This window comes from Rosa chinensis, chromosome 1, assembly GCF_002994745.2.
Source record: "Rosa chinensis cultivar Old Blush chromosome 1, RchiOBHm-V2, whole genome shotgun sequence".
NCBI classification, from domain to species: Eukaryota; Viridiplantae; Streptophyta; class Magnoliopsida; order Rosales; family Rosaceae; genus Rosa; species Rosa chinensis.
Window position 1 is genome coordinate 8,174,189 of NC_037088.1, and position 20,916 is coordinate 8,195,104.

General features: G+C 41.1%; 1 protein-coding gene across 9 annotated transcripts; it reads right to left on the reverse strand.

Annotated features, from left to right (window-relative positions):
• Positions 1-12,579: 12,579 nt before the first annotated feature.
• LOC112199759 (putative disease resistance protein At3g14460) lies at positions 12,580-19,681 on the reverse strand. 9 transcript variants are annotated; one of them, XM_040511018.1, is made up of 7 exons: positions 15,538-19,681; positions 15,077-15,173; positions 14,866-14,963; positions 14,611-14,696; positions 13,970-14,073; positions 13,703-13,858; positions 12,580-12,968 (listed from the first exon to the last, which is right to left on the reverse strand). In XM_040511018.1, exons 1-2 carry the CDS (start codon positions 19,532-19,534, stop codon positions 15,106-15,108), a joined length of 4,065 nt encoding a protein of 1,354 aa, XP_040366952.1. In that variant the 5' UTR covers positions 19,535-19,681; the 3' UTR covers positions 12,580-12,968; positions 13,703-13,858; positions 13,970-14,073; positions 14,611-14,696; positions 14,866-14,963; positions 15,077-15,105. The 9 variants fall into 9 exon arrangements, with proteins under 9 accessions (XP_040366952.1, XP_040366950.1, XP_040366948.1 ...); XM_040511016.1 differs by lacking the exon at positions 15,077-15,173 and having other exon boundaries at positions 13,703-13,788; positions 13,970-14,002; positions 15,428-19,681; XM_040511014.1 differs by lacking the exon at positions 15,077-15,173 and having other exon boundaries at positions 13,970-14,002; positions 15,428-19,681.
• Positions 19,682-20,916: the final 1,235 nt, after the last annotated feature.

Below are 20,916 nucleotides of genomic sequence, written 5' to 3' on the forward strand. Positions count from 1 at the left end.
GACTAACTATCCTCATTCTCGGCCGAAACTTTACTTTGGTCTTAGTCTAGTTTTTAGCCATGTACCTTTCTTTGCATGTGTGCACACCTTCACAATTTCTCACCGAGGTTTAAATGAGATACACACACAGACACATACACACATATGAGCTCCATGCGTTTCTTGTCTTGAAAAATGTAGTTGAAGTACTCACTTCAGCCAACCACTTCTTTCACTTGGATGATTATGAAATTTAGACTCGATTGGCTGCTATGATTTTATTCTTTCTCCTTATGTTGAGACTCAGAAGGAATTTGAAGCCGATGAGAAATGAGAAGTGAGGATGATGAAATCCGCAAGCACACAGATTTTGACTAGCTTCGTAAACTGAAGACTTGTTTGGTTGAGGGGAAGCATAAAGTGAATGTTCTGAAGGTGAAGATGGATGATTACCCCTTATAATTAGCCGAAGCTGAAGAACAAATTGAAACTAGCTTGACCTCCATCCGAAACATGACCTCGCCATGCGTATTTCTATTGTGTCCTCAGCCAAGCCTTGTGACAATAAGAGAGACTTCTTGAAGCGGAAAGTTAATCGCGACATGCAAGGCTTGGAAAATGATAGAGAAACCATTGAGTTTTGATATTTTACTAGGCCGTTTGGCTCATTTGTAGTGTCTAACTATCTTTATGTGTATGGTCTTGGTTGACTCGGCCGTTAATTTTGTAAAGTGACTTAGCCGCTTTCTTTATACATCTCGGCCAACTATTTTATTGCCTAACTCGGCTCATTTCTGTATTTGCCAACCCAACTCTTGGTCACCTTGACCAACATTTCTTTTTTACCTCGGTCAACCAATCCTCTTACTTAAAACTCGGCCGACACTTCTTGTTTACCTTGGCGGACCCAACTCTTAGTTAAAACTCGGCCAACACTTCTTATTTACCTCAATCAACCCAATTTTTGGTCGCCTTGGTTGACATTTCTTTTTTACTTTGGTTTACCAAATTCTTGGTCAACTCGGTCGATATTTTTTTTACTTTGGTCAACAAAATCCTTGGCGGACTTGACCAACTTCTCAAGTACTTCGGCCAACCAACCTCTTGGATAACTTGCCTGACATTATTATTCCAACCAAATTCTTAGTAGCCTCGGTTGACTTCTAAAGTACCTCAGCCAACCTAACTCTTGATTAAAACTCAGCCAACACTTCTTGTCTACCTCGGCTGACCAAACTTTTGGTTAAAATTCGGCCGACAATTCTGATTTACCTCGGACAACCCAACTCTTGGTCACCTCGGTCGACGTTTATTTTTTACTTTAACCAACCAAATTCTTGGTCGACTCGGCCGATATTTCATTTTACTTCAACCAATCAAAATCTTGATCGATTCGGCCGATATTTCATTTTGCTTCATCCAACTAAATTCTTGGTCGATTCAGCCGACTTCTAAAGCACTTTGGCCAACCCTCTTCTTAATTACTTTGGCCAACCAAAATCTTGGTCGATTCGGCAGACTTTTGAATTTCGGCCAATCAAATTTTTTCTAACTTGGCTGACACTTTCTTTCTTACTTCGGCCAACCAAGTTTTATCCAACTCAGCTGACATTTCTTTTTTACTTCGGCCAACCAAAATCTTGGCCGATTCGGCCGACATTTGAATTTCGGTCAACCAAATTCTTGGTCGACTCAGCCGACCCAACTTTTTTCTATCTCGGCAGAACAAAATCTTGGTCGAATTCGGCCGACTTTCTTTTTACTTCGGCCAAACAAAATCTTGGTCGATTCGGCCGACTTTTGAATTTCGGCCAACTAAATTCTTGGTTGCGTCGGCCGAGGATTTTTTTAACTTCAGCCAACCAACTTTTCTAACTCGGCCGAGTTTTGTTCAATTTGGCCGACAACAAACATATAAGTAAAATCTGGATTCCTACCAACACAACTTTTTGAAAATAAAATTTTTGCCGAAACTAAAGCAAGAAAATAAAAATATAAAAATTCTTATAGCCGTTATGGAGGTGGCCAACGATGTTTTATTTTGAACTTAGAAGTTCCTTTATTTTTGGCATTTGGTTCAAGCTTTTGGAGGCCTTGAAGCATCATACTCAAATCCTTTATAGTATGTTCTTGATTTTCGGTCACAATGTAGGCCGATATTTCAACCTTTGAACATGTACCTGAATCACAAACTTCGGCTTTTACATCAAATTTTGATGATTGTGATTTTTCTAGGTCAACTTTGTCTCCAACGATCATGTCAAAATGTTCGTGATCTTCAACCAATTGGTCTTTGTGCTCAACCACATGATTGTCTACTTCTTCGAACACACTTGAATGACCAATTTTGGGCTCAATCTTTAATTCAGCCAGCCGCAGAGCTTCTGGGCAGACCTTATATTCTACAACTGAACTAAAAATTTCCTCGTCGTATTGGATGAATGGATGAGGTGGACGAGACATCATTGAAATCATATATGCATTTTGTCTTGCTCGATATTCTTCCTCGGACTTTCTCCTTCTCTCCATGGAATCTTCCTCATACTTCCTCCAATCCTCATCCAGTTTCTCTTTACGCTTTTGAAAGTATTCATCCAACTCTTCTTGGCTCTTACGAGAGTTTTCATATAAACTTTCTATACTCTTTTTTATGGATTCATTGATTTTCCAACAATTTTGTTGGTGATTCGAAACAAGTTCTGGCTGTGGGTTGACCAAATATTCGACCTTTTGATTAGTCCACGTTCTATCCACGTAACAGCCATTAAAACCATATTGACTTGTTGGTGTTTGTAAACTCCATTCGGCATAACTATTCAAATCAACAAAACTATTGTACGTCACATAGCTGTATCCATCATTGGCATCATATATTGAATAAAAGCCGTTTGCATTCGGCTCATAGAAACTCATTTGTGAATATGCTAATACATTAGTGTCCCACTGGGCATGCCAAAAGATGTTTGTCTCAAAATCGTCTCGGCCGAAATGAGGGCTGAGGGACCGGTGGTTGAATCGTCCTTCTAAAACTGTGCGGGCGTGCCAACTCGTGGCCAAATGGCTGAGCAAGATTCAGATCTGATTTGCGCTTATATCTGACTTCTTATCAAATGATTGAATGTCGAGGAAGGAACCCTCTCGGCCGTTAGGTTCTAATGCCTCTGTTACAAGGACTTCGGTTAGGCGTCAATCCTAACTGGGATCTTCTATCAGGTTCACTTCTTGAGTAAACTCAAACGTCCGGGTGACAAGCGAGAGATCTATCGGGTGAAGGTACTCGTAAATCACGGTGAAGATGAAGGAGAAGTGGACTCGGTTGTCAAAGTGTTGTGAGATTATGTGTGTGTGAACAACGAATGACATCAACCCAATCCGGACTGGTCGAAAGAGATCAATGGACGATAATTCTATGTTACGAACTACTCCTAAGTTGCGAAAAGTAAAGTGACAATAAAGTAAATGAACAAGAAAGTAAAGTGCTTGAATGTAAAGTATTGAATTGAAATAGAAAAACTAGAAATGAAAACAAGTTGTGAAAGTTGAATCGAAGGTAAAGTACCTACGAGATAGCAAGAGAAAAGTTTGAGAGTAAAAGTTGTATATTGATTTGTTTGTGTGGTGCAGGACCTTTTACAATGACTTTAAAGCTCCTATATATACAGATCAAAACCTAGGCTAACTTGCTGTCTAAGACGTGGAATTCAAGTAGGATTCATCTTCCTTTTTTGGGTTGATTCATCCATAAATGTTATGATTCGGCTGATATATGAAATCTTCACAATTGAGATCCTTAATTGATTTGAACTCTTTCCTTGTGAGGATTCCTTCCTTGAACCGACTCCTCGGCCGATGTTTGTCAGTTGGGCTTGGCCGAGCATATCTAAGCTCTTTCTCAGCCCATCTGCGTAGTCACTCATTTGAACTTGGATTTTCCAACCATGTAACCGTGTGATCCACTTTCATCATCTTTTAGGTTGTTCGACCCAAAATCTCAAACCTCGGCCGAGTGATTGAATGATGTCTTTATCTCAGACTCAAACTCTAGTCTCGGTTGAGTGACCGAACAACACCCAGTCATACGACTCAAAACTATAATCTCGATCAAGCGACCGAGAAACTCTGATTTCGGTCAACACCTTTATTTCGGCCGTATGACCTAAACTTTATATTCTCGGTCGACCTAATGCTTATTTGACTAATTTCCTCATCTTAGCTGAATGGCCAATTAATTTCATTCTCGGCCGAATGATCGAGTGACTTCATTCTTGGTCCTTACTTAATCTCGGCCAAAAATCTCTCTTATCCAACAACGAGAGCTTAGTAGGTTGACGTGCAAAAAATAGGTGCAAACACTAGGCGACTTTACTTGGGCCGCATTTCTAAACCTTGATTCACAACGTCTTATTGAATTCAGCTACTTATTCAATTTAGACATCCAGAAGCCATTAGGAAGTCAAGCGCAAACCCATATCAAAAGGTTTACGTTCACTGCCCGAAACACAAGACCTCCAAGTACAGCCCGCACTTTCGTGCAGACTGTCGTGGTCTTTCTGATGAACAGGTAATCCGAAGATTTTCTCTCCACTCACCGTCATCTGACATGTCAACCAAACAGGGAGAAAGTCAACAGCCCACCACTGAGGGCAACAATGATCCTATTATCCAGCTCGCTGGGACTGGTAATGCATCCAACACCACTCAGGTGGTGGGAGGCGAAATCTTCTTGGATGGCTTCGTGCCCACTCCTATCCCACCGAATGTGAGCATAGAGGAAAAGCTTGCCATCTTCCAATAGAACAATGCATCGTACTATAAAAAGACAAGCAAAGGGCTTGCAAAAGAGCGATGAAAGATTGACGACCTTGTTAATCAGGTCCAAACCCTAGGGCAAGGATTGCAACAGACGTAGGGGCGTTTGGATAGCATGTCTCAGCGAAGCCAAGCGAACCACGATAAGCTCGTGACCTTGATTTATGACCAGGCCGCCCAGAACAAACACATCGCAACAAACGTCGCGGCTATGCACAAAGATGGGTCCAATCTCGCAACCCAAGTTGCCGTGAAGAGAGCCGAATTGGAACAGGCCAAGGAGGTTTTGAAGAAAGCATTGGGAGATCCCAATGCCATCTTGGGTTCTCTTGGTCAACCTGCTAGAACAGGCAAGTATGTACCACCGAATGCTCATGACATGGTCAGCAGCAGTACTACTAAACCATCTGCTACTGCCACAGCCGCGTCTACCAAAGCCAAAGAAAAAGCATTGGTGATTGGCAACAAAGACAAGGCCACACCACCGGCTGGACAAAAGAGCAAAAGTCTGAAATTCAGCGACGGCAGCCTAGCTGATCCTGTTGTGTTTGCTCAATATGATAGTGATGGGGCAGAGAATGTTTACCAAGAGCTCCCAGGGAATTATTACTGGATTGATCAGATGGGCACTCCGATCAGGATCACTGCTTTGGCCAAGGATGTGTCCGCACCAAGAATTACTCTTCAACAGCCCAATATTCCCCGAGTCGTTCACCTGGGAGATGGAACAGCGACTACTAGCCAAGCAGTGCCTCCTTTGCAAACAGCCCATCAGACGGTGGCTGCACCTCCTCCTCCTGGCCCAGGTTATGTGCGACGGGAAGAGGTGGAGGAGATGATTAGGTTGGCTAACCCTAGGGCCCACCTCGATGGGGTTTATGAAGAGCCTTTCCCGCCACACATCATGCTTGCACCTTTCCCCAGAGGCTATAAGAATATCATATTTTCTACTTTTTTAGGGGAAGACACCGAGAATGCAGCAACTCATCTGGCCAGGTTCAAGGTGCAATGCGGCCAGTACCAGAATGATGACAGCCTCAAGTGCAAAATCTTTGGCACTTCTCTGTCTAGAGCTGCTTTTACATGGTTCTCTAAACTCTACCCAGGGTCGGTGGCAAATTGGCTAGCAATGGAGAAACTCTTTAGAGAGACTTTCGGTGCTATAGAGCTTGAAGTTGATTTGGCTTCCCTTACCCAGATGTCCCAACAGCCTACTGAATCTGCAGTTGCTTATCTCCAAAGGTTCCAGATTCAGAAGGCTAAACTGAACATGGTTCTGCCAGAAAGAGAATTGGTTAAGCTGGCAATCAAGGGCTTAGAGCCGCGCCAGCTAAAGAAGCAGCATGGTAGCATAATACAGTCAATAGGCGAGCTCATTATTGAGGTAGGTAGCTTTGAGCATCTCCCCAGAGAAACGGATGCTAGGAAGAATTATTCCAAAGGAACTTATGTGCCTGACAAACACCATACAATGGCTGCCTTGAACTACTAGCCAGCCACTTATGATCCCTATTATCAAGGCGAAGAGGTTTTCCAGGATGACAATGAGGAAGAGGAAAATTATGTTTCCGCTTTAGAGCTGACAGGAAGAAAGAACCCCGCCTTGAAACAGTTGAAAATAACCAAGGAACCAGTCAAGCTCAAGTCCGTAGCCTTCACCAAACCTGAGTTCGCGACGTATACCTATGATGCCAATAAAGCGCATGAGATATTATATGAAATGATAGCCGCGAAGATGGTAAAGACTGACTTTGGACCTTTTCCTCGCCCCGATCAGCTAAAAGGAAAAAAGTATTGCAAATTCCATAATCTGTGGAACCACAACACTACTGACTGTGTTAAGCTGAAGGACTAGATTCAGGTATGGCTTAATAATGGTAGTCTGCAAGTGGAGACTCCGGCGACCGCAGCAGCGCTGGTTGATTTGAATCCCTTCCTTGACACCGGGGTCAATATGGTTGATGTAGCTTGGACCAAGAAGGGCCAGAGGAGGCCAACCATGGACCTGACAACTAGAGGTCAAGAAGAAAAGAATGAAGAGGAACAGGTCCCAGCAAAGAAAAGGGGCAGCCCTGTCAGCGAAGCCTCATTAGTGGTCTTATGTTCGCGATGCAAGGAGAAATGTGGCATCCAAGTGTCACATGAAGAGGACGAGCAGACATTTCATTTTGGCTCTCTTCCGCCAATTAAGTGGGCTTCGCCAGCGCGAAACTATCAGCCTTCCAGCCCAAGAGCGAGAGACAAGATAGAGCCACCATCATCCCCAAAGGATTCCAACTTGTTTAATAAGTTAAGGGTAGCTGCGGTTGAACAGAAACAGGTGGGGAAGCCTAAAAGCGATGTTTGGACCAAACCATACATACCGCCGTCTTCAACATCTTCTCTCAAGGAAGGTAAGTGGTACACCCGAGAAAAGGGGAAGGCGGTAGAAATCAGCCCTTCTAAGAAAAGGAAGTTGCAACGTAGGTTTGGAGGAGCCAAGCAAACATTAGAGGCTCTAGATCAGGGTTTAATCAAGCCTTCACAATTAGTTAAGTCTCCTGAGCAATATCAGAAGGAGATGAAGGCGCTAGCTGCTAAGCCTTTAGTGGCTCCCCGTAGCTTTCAGAAGCAAGTAAGCTCAACATCATGGGCGTCTAAGCCCATCGTCTTCTGTAGGATCACCAAAGAAAAGACACCCCCGCCGGTTAGGAAGGAAAGTTCTCCAAATAGGCGACCAAGCATCCGACGCAGGTTGTTTCGCGACAAGCCTAAAACCAAGTCCTCAGTTTTTGAAAGGATGGGGGGCAAGGACAATGCCTCAGACACCTTGCAGTGGAGACCTAAGAAAGTTCAAAGCTTGGTGGTGGCTCTCCCAGAGGAAGTGCCAGCGGCAAAACAAATTTTAGACTCGCTGAACCAGGTTCCCATGGTACAGGAGCACGAACAAGCCCAGGCGGTGATCCCCGCAGAGGAATCATTGGTTGCTTTCATGGCTAAACTGTTCGACGCCGAAATCCCAGCAGATGAACCCAAGCTCAATCTTGATGATGACATGGACGAAACAGAAATGGTGGATACCTCTTGCAATATGGTTTATGTGCTTCCTGCTAAGTATGCCTTACCAGTCGCTGCGCAGGAATGCGTAGAAGCTGGTGCGATTGGAGAACAGCAGTTGCAGATCACTTCAGCCGCAACAACACCGGTGGAAAAAGCAGTGTTCCTTGAGACTGAAGATGCTAACAGCAAGGGTTTCTTCATGAGCTTCACAAGACCCACGCCCACCATGGTGCAACACATGCGACCTTTGTATATCACAGCGGAAATCAATGGGACTAAGGTCAGCAAGATAATGGTTGATACCAGCGCGGCTGTGAATGTCATTACTACAAGGACCATGTAGCTTTTGGGAATCAAGAAGGAGAAGATCCAGTCTACCTCTCTCACATTGAAGAACTTCGCGGGCACAGTAACCAAGACGTTAGGTTTACTATTCCTAAAAATCAAGGTGGGTCCTGTGGAAGGCTTTTATGCATTCTTCGTTACGGATTGTTACGCGGCCTACAGTGCCATCCTGGGAAGAGATTGGATTCATCAGAGCTATTGTGTTCCGTCAACACTCCACCAAGAGCTGATCATATGGAACAGGGTGACAGATAAGGCTGAGACAATTAAAGCAAACCCTCGTCCTTTCCCTGTTTCCGCAAATTACATAGATGCCAGGTACTATTTTGAGCCAATTACTCCATTGCAAGTCAGTAACATCAACAACAAGGTCTGCCCCACAGGGGGGACGGCTTCTGAGTTGGCACAGTGGGGGCTCACGCTCGCAAAAGAAGACCTAGCGAGGCCCGGCCATGCTGTGCCCCACGCAATGGATAATTAATGGATTATGACTTTCCAGAGGAAGGGGTAGAGGCCTTCCACTCCTTGTACGATAGGTTATCTTCGTACTTAGTGGAGAAAGAGGCCTATGATCTAGTCGCAACATTAGAAGTGGTCAGCGAAGAAATATCTGGAGCTTTTCATTTATAAAATCTTAGAGAAATAAGCTTTTCATCTCAGGGACCTGGATGGAGATGTCCATCATAACCCTATCAATGGTAGATACTTGAAGAAATACTTTCCCAATGTCTGGGACTCGGAGGAGTCGTAGACAATTTCTTCGCATAAGACATGGGGGGCAATAAAGTTGGCAAAGAAAGCGTCAGTTCATGACAATGGCAATTCAGATTGTGGCATTCAAGCTTTATGGCCTATTTAGAGGCCTATATGAAATCAGTCAAGTAATTTCAGTCAAGCCAATAAAAGTGGCTTTAGAGAAATGACATTATAAGAGCAGTGTTGATTCAAGACCTTTTTAGTCAAGATGAAGACCTTTGACTTCGAGGTCTGGGGGGCAATGTTTGGACCCAACATGAGCATTTTGGCCTGACAAGGCGTGTCTTGGAGAAATTGAGCCAATGTCAGTGGCTCAAGCTATGTATTGTCGACAAGTTCGAAATATATTATTTAGAGGCTAAATAAAGCCTACCTGCATAATTATGGAAAGAAAAGGAAATGATGGAAGCATGGAAATGAAAAGTTAACTTTAGCACATTTTCCTACTTCGGCTAGGAGAAACCGAGCTAAACAAGGAAGGAGGGGCGGCAGACTAACCAAATGAAATCCAAATGAGCTAAAAATTTCCAGATTGATTCTAGACATCCCAAGGATAATTTCTTATGAAGAGTCCCAGAGCTATTTTTGAGTGGAAAGCCTTCAAAAAATCAGTCCAATTTTCTGCAGAAGCAAAACTGGAAAACTGGACCTGTAAGGAGTCCAGTAGCGTTTCCGGCCCAACCACATGGAATTAAGCTCTGAAATTTTACCAGAATAATGTACACTCATGATGGATCATTTGATATGAAGAAGTCGAAGGATCGTTCCGAATTCTTGGTGGAGATATAATTGAAGGAATAAAGGAGCAGAAAGTGCTCAAACCTAACAATTCCATTAGTGTTTAAGTGCTTAAACCTAACAATTCCATTAGTGTTTAAGTGCTCAAACCTAACCCATCATGATTTGTTTAAGGCCAACCACTATGGCTTGGTAGTCTAGTCCTAGTATTCTCAAGAGCCGACTGTCAGTGCCACCAAACCCTCTGTCAAAGTGCTTCGATCCTAGTCTTCTCGGGAGCCGACTGTAGTACCGCGACCACAATGGTTACGGAACCAGCTAAGCAAGGGTGACACCCTCGCAAATCAGCTAAGCTAAAGTCACGCTTTGGCAAGTTCTCTCTACTTCTCGGTGATTTCGCTCTGCTTAACCTACAACGTTGAGTATCGACTTGGTAACACAAGATAAAGTCCTCACCACGAGGCACAGAAGACCCCCACGACAAGGTTGGTGCTCTCCTCGTCTACAGTCGCTCAAAAGAAGTCAGGTCAAGGGACACCCCCGACGACTGCACCCGAAAGGTGCTGGCACGCCGCACAGAAAAATTACTGTTGACTAGCTCAAGAAAAACTGGAGCCAAACATAGTCGTCAATTTTTTATTTTGAGACTTTGGGATAGACTTAAAAAGATACTCATCTTCCAAAGTTGCTTGACCCTCGTTAAACCAGAAATACAAAAGACTTATCTTAGCCTGAGCATATGTATGATGACCAAGAGGTCCTTCATTTTCCAAATCACTCCAACAAAACTTAGTCTGATCAACACTAGGTTCTACCAAAGTAGAATTTGTATTATTACTCCCAACCAAAGTGTCATTGTGCTCTCTAAAGTGACTAGATGAAATTCTCCAAGATAAGGCTACATTAAACTCAACTTTGATGGTTTAGTCAAAATGAATCAACAGAGTGTAGAAGGTTTTATTTTTCCAAAATAAAAATGGAGATCTTATATTGGCTGCTTCTAAAAATCTAGGTCACTCAAATGTTCTTACAACAAAAGCACTAGCTCTCAGGGTTTACATGTTGCTGGTCTTCGTGGCTTCAGATAGCTTGAATTGAGCAAATCATCAAGGATATTACATTTCTTGCAAATAAGCTCCACAATGTCAATTTTAAGCATATCAAGAGGGAGATTGACTTCCTAGCAGAAGCAATTGCAGGCATAGTTCAAATGCTCAAGTTTGGAACGATTCTCTTCCTCTTTCTACCTCTAATGCTTTTAATTTTGATAAATTAAGTCTTGGCTGTAGTAGAGGTTTTTTGTTGTGGTTTCTTCTTTTATTCAGCGGAAGGGGAAAAAAATTATGGAAAGCTCCTTAGTTTGATGGTAAAACACTTACACCTCAAGAAGGGAAATTTTTGAGAATGGTACATCAACTTAAGGCGACTATGTATTTTTGTACACAAAGTTACAAATTATAAACTTTTGTACACGAACATTTGTCCCCGACCAAAGAATTGTACATGATGTTAACCATTCTGTCAGTCCATATGCCCAACCTAACCCTTACCGAGAAACCTACGCTCTCTTCTTCTCCTCCTCCTCCTCCTCCTCCTCATTTGGATCCAAATTTGCTCACCACCAATATTTTGGTGGTGATACCCACTACTCAATATAAAACTGCCATGTGATATAAAACATAATTATAGTTAATGATGATGTTTTATTAGAAAAATATAATTGAAGTATTCAATATGACGTCGCAAGTTTTAATAAGGTGGTGAGCAAATTTGAATCCTCCTCCTTCTCCTTCTTTTTCCTTGCCTCTCTCTCTCTCTCTCCCTCCCTCCCTCCCTCCCCTCTCCTCCACTAATCCTATCACTTTTTCTCTTCACTCTTCAAATCTTTCAGACCAAATTAACCAAAATCCTTCTTCAATCTTGAACCCTCAAAAACCCAAAACCCCATTCTCTTCCAAAACACAAAATGTTCACAGAAGGCCTCGACGAAAACCCAATCAAGTGAATCAAAGTATCAAACAGGTACCCAATTCGATTCAACCCTTCCTTTTTCCAAAAACCACACAAAAGTTTCCGTCTTTCCCTCTAATTTTTCCTTTTCAATTTCTTTCAGTGATCAGACAACAACCACCGCCGCTGCCGCCTCACATTCGGTCGCCGCTCGCCGAGAAGCTCACCTTTGACCGTTTTTCCGAAGTCCCCTTTACTCTTCAACTCCAATAGCTTTGGCCATGCTTTGCCCCTAATTTCTCAGGGCGTCCAATTTCTCAACCAGCTCTTGTTGTAACTTTTCAGTCTTCCTGCAAATGCTTCAACCTCAATTACACTCGACTACTATCTAGCTCTGCAAAGTTAAGAAAATCAAAGGGCTTTAACAGAACCCAATCTTGAACAAACAATCAAACTCAAAAGTTGAAGACTTCCCGAGATATCCAGGATGGCTGCTGCATCTGCAGCTAAGGAAGCAATGGCCATGATCTTGGGTGCCTAGAGTAAGACAGAGGGGTGCCCAACGTAAAATCTGAAGAGACTAAATTACCCTTCAAATTATGCCAGGTGGCACACTAACTGACGGTGACAATCACGACATGTACACATAGTTGGTCGAGATTATACACGAAGTTTAAAATTTATAAATTGATGTATAGACATGCATAGTGGGCCTATTTTCAGGTACTGTTCTCAAACTTTCCCCCTTCAGGAATGATAGAGCAACCAAAATTTATTGGTGACAAACATCTCATGATGCATTTTTCCATACATTTCTGAATGGAGAGAAACACGCAGAGCTTTACGTTGCGACCAACTAGGATTGAACTGATGAGCAAACCAACCCAGCCCACATAAAGACTAGTAAAGATTTGCACAGAAGTCGGATATAAAACAAAGAAGCAACGCAACGATAACAGAAGATTAAAGTATCAAAAGCATAGCTTGATTTATATATTATTCTATGTTAGTTACATAGATTAAGAATTGAACTACTGATCTAGCCTAATCCTAACCGACTTATTACATCATAGAGAGGAAACCCGCCAATATAAAACTGGATTAGACGACCTTTACTGACACAATACACTCCGAACGTCACCTTTGCACCAAAGTTGACTTATCAACTCTTTACCATTCTATTTTTACTCTCAATTAAACATACAACTGATAAGGAGCACGAAGACGTGCAAGAACACACTGAGAAATACCATACTTGCTGGGTGACATATCAAAAGTCTCTGATATTATGCTCCCCCGTTAGTGCCTGATACTATAAAACATGGCCAAAGATGTATTCAGGCATTGCTCTCCTGCAGTAAGAATTCCACATTATTTACTGGAAGTGGAGAAAGTAAAGGCCAAACTGGGGTTCGCATGTGAATTCTCTGATTATTGTTCAATGATTCTTAAGACTCAAACCGAGTGCCAAGTTAGTTGTTTTTTTTTTTTTTTCCTGATATGCAAGTTAGTATGTAAGCCATATTACTGATCCTAGTAATATTTTTATTTTCAACGAAAATTCCTGCATATTTTTAGGTAAAGTAATCCTGACACAGCAAGCAATCTTTCACACTAACTACTAGAAATAGACATGAACTATGGTTAAGCAGATTTTGTCTATGAAAAGATAAACAATTTGTGATTAAATAAAACTTCTGTCATATCTTCAGTAAAGTAGCTTACTAGGCACGTCATAAACCACACACAAACCACAAAAAGAAATGCAGCTCTGAACTTCTGATTAATAAAGAATAACAGAACATCTCAATGGAGGCACCTTAAGGGCAAATCAATAAATTGATTGGCTTTAAACTTTGTTGTACAACAAAGAACCAGCTCAGTGTAGAAAAGGAGTTTTGCAAAGCATTTTGTGGACTGCAATATGTACATTTCTCTTGACTCCATGTTACATAAGGACAAAGGACCTTTCAGGTTTGTTTTAAGATTTGGATAGACGCACCAATAGGAAAAAACTAGGTCTTGATATTCTACTGTGACAATGTTACTGGTACTGTAAACAAAAATAACAGAATATGTGACTTACAGGCAGTCGATGATTTTATGCTAGCATGACTCTCGGCCTCTTGTACCTCGGCTCTTGAACAGTTGCACATACATTCTTCGGCTTTTCTGTATTGAATAGCATTTTTTAACCGAGTAATTATAAATACGACTAAGATGATGATAGTAGCATGCTTTCCTGCGGTAATGAAGTGATATTTTCCACATCATTTATTTGACGTAAGCCGGCCAAAATTTCAGAAACATGTTATTTATATGATACAACAGAAAAAGGAAACTAGTAAAGAACCTGAACAACTGCGCTCGAAGAAGCTGAAACACCCTGAAATGGTAGCGGCATGCTTAAATACCTCAATGGCTATCATATAGAAAAGAAATGCCTGAGCTTCTAACCTGATAAAAGAAGTTATTACTATATGTATACAGTATATGTACAGTGTAGTCTATCTAACTAGTTAAAAACGTTTGATGAATTTATGCTCCTCGTGTACAATTGCTCTAAAACCAGATCAAAATAAGTATATGAATTTCATACGGAGAGGACCAATCATGCATGCTCTTCTGCAGCAAGCATGTGAAATTTCTACAGTATTCGTTGGGAAAGGTTGCCCTATCAAACAAAATTTTCAGAAACAATTTTCCAATATAAAAGATACGTCAACAGAAAAATTAGTGTAGTGCTTTATATACTTTTTAATATTTGTCAGCTTTGTTTGACTTACCTAAAACAGAAAAATCTAGTAAGGAACCTGATTATAACACTACAGAGACTTGCAAGACAAAAGTTAATGGAGAAAGGTTATCCGTCATACTAGATTAATCAGTCCCACATACAACAAATTTATTGTTCACATTACTCGTAACTGAAGCATATATCAAACAGAATGCATATCAATGCACCGTAATTGGAATTACTTAAGTGGACAATACCTTGAACCAGAACTAGAAGCCCAGATCAAAATTCTTGAGGTGCTCTCATTGCAAACAACTTTCTCCACCTTTTACTTGCTGCTGCCCTGCGAAGTGCAAAACAAGATTCATGAGCAATTCATAGATAAGGTTGATCAGATAACTTAGCCAATAAGGATTAATATCCAATCAGGCCACTAGGCCTCGAAGCTCCTATAGGCAAGAAAGTGCCAGCTCAGTGTAAGGGATGAGATTTGAAGTGCTATGAGCCAGTACCTTAAACCAGAATTAGAAGGGTGCGTGGATCAAGACTCTTGAGCTGGTCCATTGCTCAATTTACTTTCTCAATCTTGTACTTCTTGCGGCCCTATAGTCTGCAAAACATTCACAAACATTACTCAACAGATGAAGCATGAGCAGATAACTTAAGAGTACGGATTGACTAGCCGCGTCATAGTGTACAGGTTCAAGGTCTTCAATTGCTTACCACAATCAGTACTTCAGTAGTAAAGTTAGTTAGATGACGATGGTGGTGTATAGGAAATCAACTCCATAGCCATAGGCTGTGCAGACGTGAAGATGGTCTAGATTACAACAAAAGAAGAATGATTGATTGGCTTCGGAACTTTAGTAAAGACAAAACAGCGGGCAGATAATATAAAAAGGACAAATGAATTAACATGATAGTTCCGATGTGGTAAATTAATTGAGCTTTTTGTTTTCTAACAAGGAGTGAAGAGTGAAAACAAGTTGTGATTTTGCTTTGCCAATCAGTGAAAACAAGAACAATATGCGGTAAACATATTTCTTTCTTGACAATTAAACACAGTTGACGTACTTGATTTCTAATTTTCTATGCCCAGCGGTCGGCTTCGGTTTCGTCACCGTAGTCTCCAACAAAAACGTAAGGGATGTGGGCTATTTCTTTGGGCCAGTGTGGTCCTTTACCTGGTTGGTATTTCTTTTTGAGCAGCAGACACTCCTCATAGATGCGAAGCTGTGTAAGTGAAAGAGGCAGATGATCCTCTTGTTCTGGAATAATAGATGCTAGCCTTGGGCAATTCTTTATGATGAGGGATTCAAGAGATGTGAGTGACTGAAAAGATGATGACAGGCGCCTCAGATTTGGGAAGTCTGCAATGATGAGTCTAATGAGAGATTTAGGGAGCAGCACCTCCTTTGGCGGAAAGGACACCAGATCTCGATCTACACCACCGATATCCAAGGCTTTAAGAGAGGTGAGTCTGTCCAAGTGGTGAAGCCCCCACTCTGAGAGAGGCTTGCAGCTTTTGGGATCGAAAATTTGAAGAGTAATTAGGTTGGGTGGGAAACCCTCTTCTAGAATGGATGCCAAACCTCCACAGTATCCCAACGACAAAGTCTCAAGAGAGCTGAGGTTGTCCATGCCTCTGGGGAGGGCTTCCCATTTATCACAAAACGAGATAGACAAGTCTATCAGGTTGTATGGCAACCCTCCGCTCGGGAAGGAAACGAGACTTCCACATCCGAGTATACTCAACATGCGAAGAGCGGAGAGATGGCGTAGCCCCTCTGGTAAAGATTTCAGATTTGCACAATTCATTATCCAAATATCTTCAAGACAGGTGTCATCGTGGAATGTTTTGATTATTGACTCCAATTGTTCACAGCCACTTATCAAAAGGTGCTTAAGCGTTCTGGGTAGTCGGCCGCCTTCGCCTGATAAGGATGTTAAAGACGTACACTCTTTTATCTCCAAGTACTCCAGACAAGAAGAAGAGGATGCATAACCCTCTAGTTCCCCCTCCTTGACTAATACTTTCAAATTTTGACATTTTGCTATCTCTATTCTTCGTATGCTTAGTGGTACCTGATACCTTACAAAATGCGTCAGAGAATTACACGACTCTATCTTTACATATTCAAGACAAGGTGGCAGAGGAGCTTCTGGAAAAGAAATTAGATTTAAGCATCCAGTTAACTCAAGTTCCTTGAGTGCTCTTAGCTTTTGAATAAAGTGAGAGGCGGAGTCAGAGATGTTGCCTCCAATAATATTAGAAATCCGACATCTCTCCTCATTCTCCCATAAACATGTCAACTCTTCACAACCAGTAATCCACAAATTTTGAAGCTTTGGCAATCCTCTGATGAACCCGTCTATTTCGAGTCTGAACTCTGGTATACTTGAAAGCCCCATATACTCCAATAGCTCAAACTTAACTCCACTTCTGTGCACCACCCTTTTACAACCGTTGATGGTCAACTTATGTATATGTTTATAATGGGCAATTGAAACCACTAACTCTTCACATTCATCAATATACAGCTCTGATAATGAATCCATGTTCTTGGGCAACCAACCTTTCAATTTGGGGCAACTAAGGATGGAAAGCTTTTCCATGCATGGGAAAAATCGAATTTCTTCATCTCTTTTGCAAGGAAGCCACTCCTTCCAATTTTGCATATCCTTGAACGTCAGGGCTTCCAACACTGGAAAAGGCAAGCTACACTCTCCATCAAACTCAGCACCCACACTTTTAACATTGACCAGTCCTTGTATCTGAAGTTTTTTCAGAAAAGGTAATTGGCCAAGAGGAGGTAAAAATCGACAGTTTTTACAGTTCTCTAACTTCATAGATATCATATCAGAGAATGAAGGATGTCCAATCCATTTTGAAAATTCGAAACCATTGTAGCCCTTGATGGTCAGCTCCTTAAGCTTTTTATGAGGTTCTAAACTGCACAGCACCTCCAATTCCTTCTCGCTTGTGCCGCTCCATTCCAATTGCAAGATTTCCAGCCCTTCCTTGTTCATTATTTGAGCCGTCTTCGCATCCCCAACATCAATCACATTTTCCAATCTTCCAACACTCAAGGTCCCACGAAGATGCAATGACTGTATCTCTCCAATCCCTGATGCACTACCTTTCCCCACCACAAAATTAGGCAAAGTTCGCAGATGAGTCAACCGACTTACTTTGGGAGGCATTTCTTCCAATGAAGGCATGTTTGAATTGTTGAGATGACGTAAATTAGATAAATTGCTCATGTTTGAAGGTAGTGTCTTCAATTTTGAACAATTCTCTAATATTAACGTCTGTAAGTTGTAAAGCATGCATGTTGACTCAGGCAAACTCATTATTAATGTGTGAGAAAGATCAAGGTATTGTAGATGTCTCAACTTACCTACGGAATTTGGCACCTCGGTCAGTTTATAGCCATTGAAGGAGAGCACCCGCAAGTACTTCAATTGTGGCAATAAATTAAAAGTAGCATAACGAGTTACATAATTCTCATAACCACCGGAAACAGGAAGTGGTAGGAAAGTCCGCAAGCGTTTTGCTTCAGAAAATGTCTCAAATCTTTTTGCCCCATCGAACTTACCAGAAACGTAAGTTAGATGACGAGTATTTGCAGAACATCTACCATGCCGTTTATCCTCCAATCTGCAAAATGTGTCTCCAGCAGCCCATCGTGCCAAATCACCAACAAGGTCGTGCATTACATAGCACAAACTGTTTTTGCCCGAGTTCTGAAATAATGACCGAGACAATAGCTCCCCAAAATATTCGTCACCAATATCTTCCATTGCTTTCCCTTCTGGTTGCTCAAGGAAACCCTCTGCCATCCACAGAAGGATCAATTGGGTTTTCCCAAATTCATAGTCATTGGGAAGTATCGAGCAATAGACAAAGCACCTCTTCAAAGTTGAAGGGAGATAATGATAACTCAATCTCAGTACAGGGAGTATTTTTCTCCCATCTGATATACTCCATAATTTGTCATTTAGTATTTCCTCCCACTTGTCAGTTTCTTTACAACGTAAAACACCACCAAGAGTTTTTGCAGCCAATGGCAATCCATTGCAGTTCGTAATAATTTTCTTCTTAAGCAACTCGAAATTCGGTGGCCTGTCATTGCCAACATGCTGCTCAAATACTTGCAAACAACCTTCATCTGATAGAGTCTTTAAATAATAAACTTCAGCGGCTGGGGCTCCCGTCAATGCAGCTACTTTTTCATCACGTGTTGTCACCATTACCTTACTTCCCTTGGCTCCGCCACGGAGGGGAGCTTGCAGTTTTGTCCATGAATCATAATCACACGTGCTCCATACATCATCTAAAACAATCAAAAACCTTTTACCATCAATCTCCTTGCTCAGATTATCTTGAAGTCGACTGAGCTCATCCATATCACATGGCCGAGATGTGACTTCCTTAAAAATAGTTCTTGTCACCGTTTGAAGATCGAAGTCATCGGACACTGAAACCCAGATCTTGAGACTAAACTGTTTCATTGCAACTACATCATTGAAGACTTGTCCCGCAAGCGTTGTCTTGCCGAGTCCACCCATACCAACAATGGCAACAACTTGATAATTTGTGGGAGAAGAAGGATCAGCATTTCTGGACAACAATTCCACAATCTTTCTTGTGTCTTCATCTCTCCCAACCACAGGTCCATCCAACACATATGAACTTGGTGTCCTGTGCGATGACGATGTTGAAGTAGAGGTATGCTCAATATATTTCAAACCGAGTTTCTCTTTCCGGTCAAATATGTCTTGCAAGCGATTAGCAATGTCGTCTATTTCGGAGTTCATATTGAAATTGAACTTAACTTTGTGAGGAACTTTGGTAAAGAAGCCTCGTACCTTGCTTGTGCCAGTTTGGTCAACCTTGCTTCGTTCTAACATCTCATTAGAAAAGGTGTTGAGTAGATCGTCCATATCGTAAGCCAAGTGTTTGAGGTCATTCAGCCACAGATCCACTGCCTTGCTCGTCAGCTGCTTCTCCTCCGCATCGGAAAGCAAAGCTGCAACTGCCGACAGTGTTTCCCTCCATTTCTGCAGCTTTTTGCCAACTCCTCCCAAGCTTCCAAAGTTGCCCAGGATCTCCCGAGGCGTTAACCTGTCCAGCAGCAACTGAAGGAATGCCACAAGAAAGATCTCTCCCACTGCCATTCTTTTGTTGAAAGGAAGTACAACTTTAGTAGTAAAGAGACAAGAGAATTGAGAAGAGAGCAGCAAAGCAAATGAAGCAAAGAAGGATACTGAGAAATCTTTGCAGAATTATGAAGTTGAAAGACTAAGTCAAGGTGATTAGCTACATATGTTCGACAGCGCAAGACAACCGGCAACGACCAAGACTTTCCACTCTTTTCTTTTTGGCCAATGCACAATTCAATGAAATGGAAAATGACACCCGACACAAAACCCATCAACCTAAATTTGATGAGTTTGAAGATAAGGGAATTCTGACTTCAAGTAATTTTGTCCATATGAAATAAATATTCAGTTATGGACAACTTATACTGGAGAAATCTCATATTTTTTATTTTTTTATTTTCTTTTTTATTAATAAGGTACGTAGTCCTCAACTTAAATGGTGAATTGTTGATGACATGGATAATTATTAGCATCTATCTTTGTTGATGACAATGAGTCAATGAGTCATTGTAGAATACCTCTTATTTTTTGGTAGATCTGGTACATAAAAAAAAGATGGTAAAAATGATATAGTGTTGAAGGATATCGACATTGAGTGTGCCTCTTCAAACTAGGGTTTATAGAATAGAAGAGAAGGTTCTAGATTTCCTAATTATATTCGGATTCTATTTCCTTGTATGAAATTATTATGTACTTTGTAGGGTTAATTACAGTTTACCCCCCTGAGGTTTGGGGGTGTCATCATTTCACCCCCTCTACTTTTAATTTTGACTTTTTACCCCCTAAACTTTCCAATTTCAATCAGCCGTGTCCAATTTCTCCTATTCCGTCCAAATTGGACATTAAGTCTGACCCTTGAGGGCTAAAATAGTCATTTCAACATAAAAAAAATTTTAAATAATAATTTTTTTTTTCTGTTTTTTTTTTAAAGAGTATTTTTTTTTTTTTTTGTCTTCAACCTATACACCACAAGTTATAATAGGTTTATAAAAAAAAAAAAAAAATACTCTAGGTGGGTGAAAGCCACTCGCTGGTCTACGATATTTGTGATATATCTCCGATAAAGTGAAGAATTTTAGGATATATCCCCAATAAAGTGAAGAAATATTTGTAAAAAATAATTTTACACTTTATCTGTAAATAAATATTTGTATATCCCCAATAAAGTGAAGAAATATCTGTGTAAAATCATTTTTGGTCTACATATTTGTGATATATCTCCAATAAATTGAAGAATTTTAGGATATATCCCCAATAAAGTGAAGAAATATCTGTGTAAAATCATTTTTTACAAATATTTATTTACAGATAAAGTGTAAAATTATTTTTTACAGATATTTCTTCACTTTATTAGGGATATATCCTAAATTCTTCACTTTATCGGAGATATATCACAA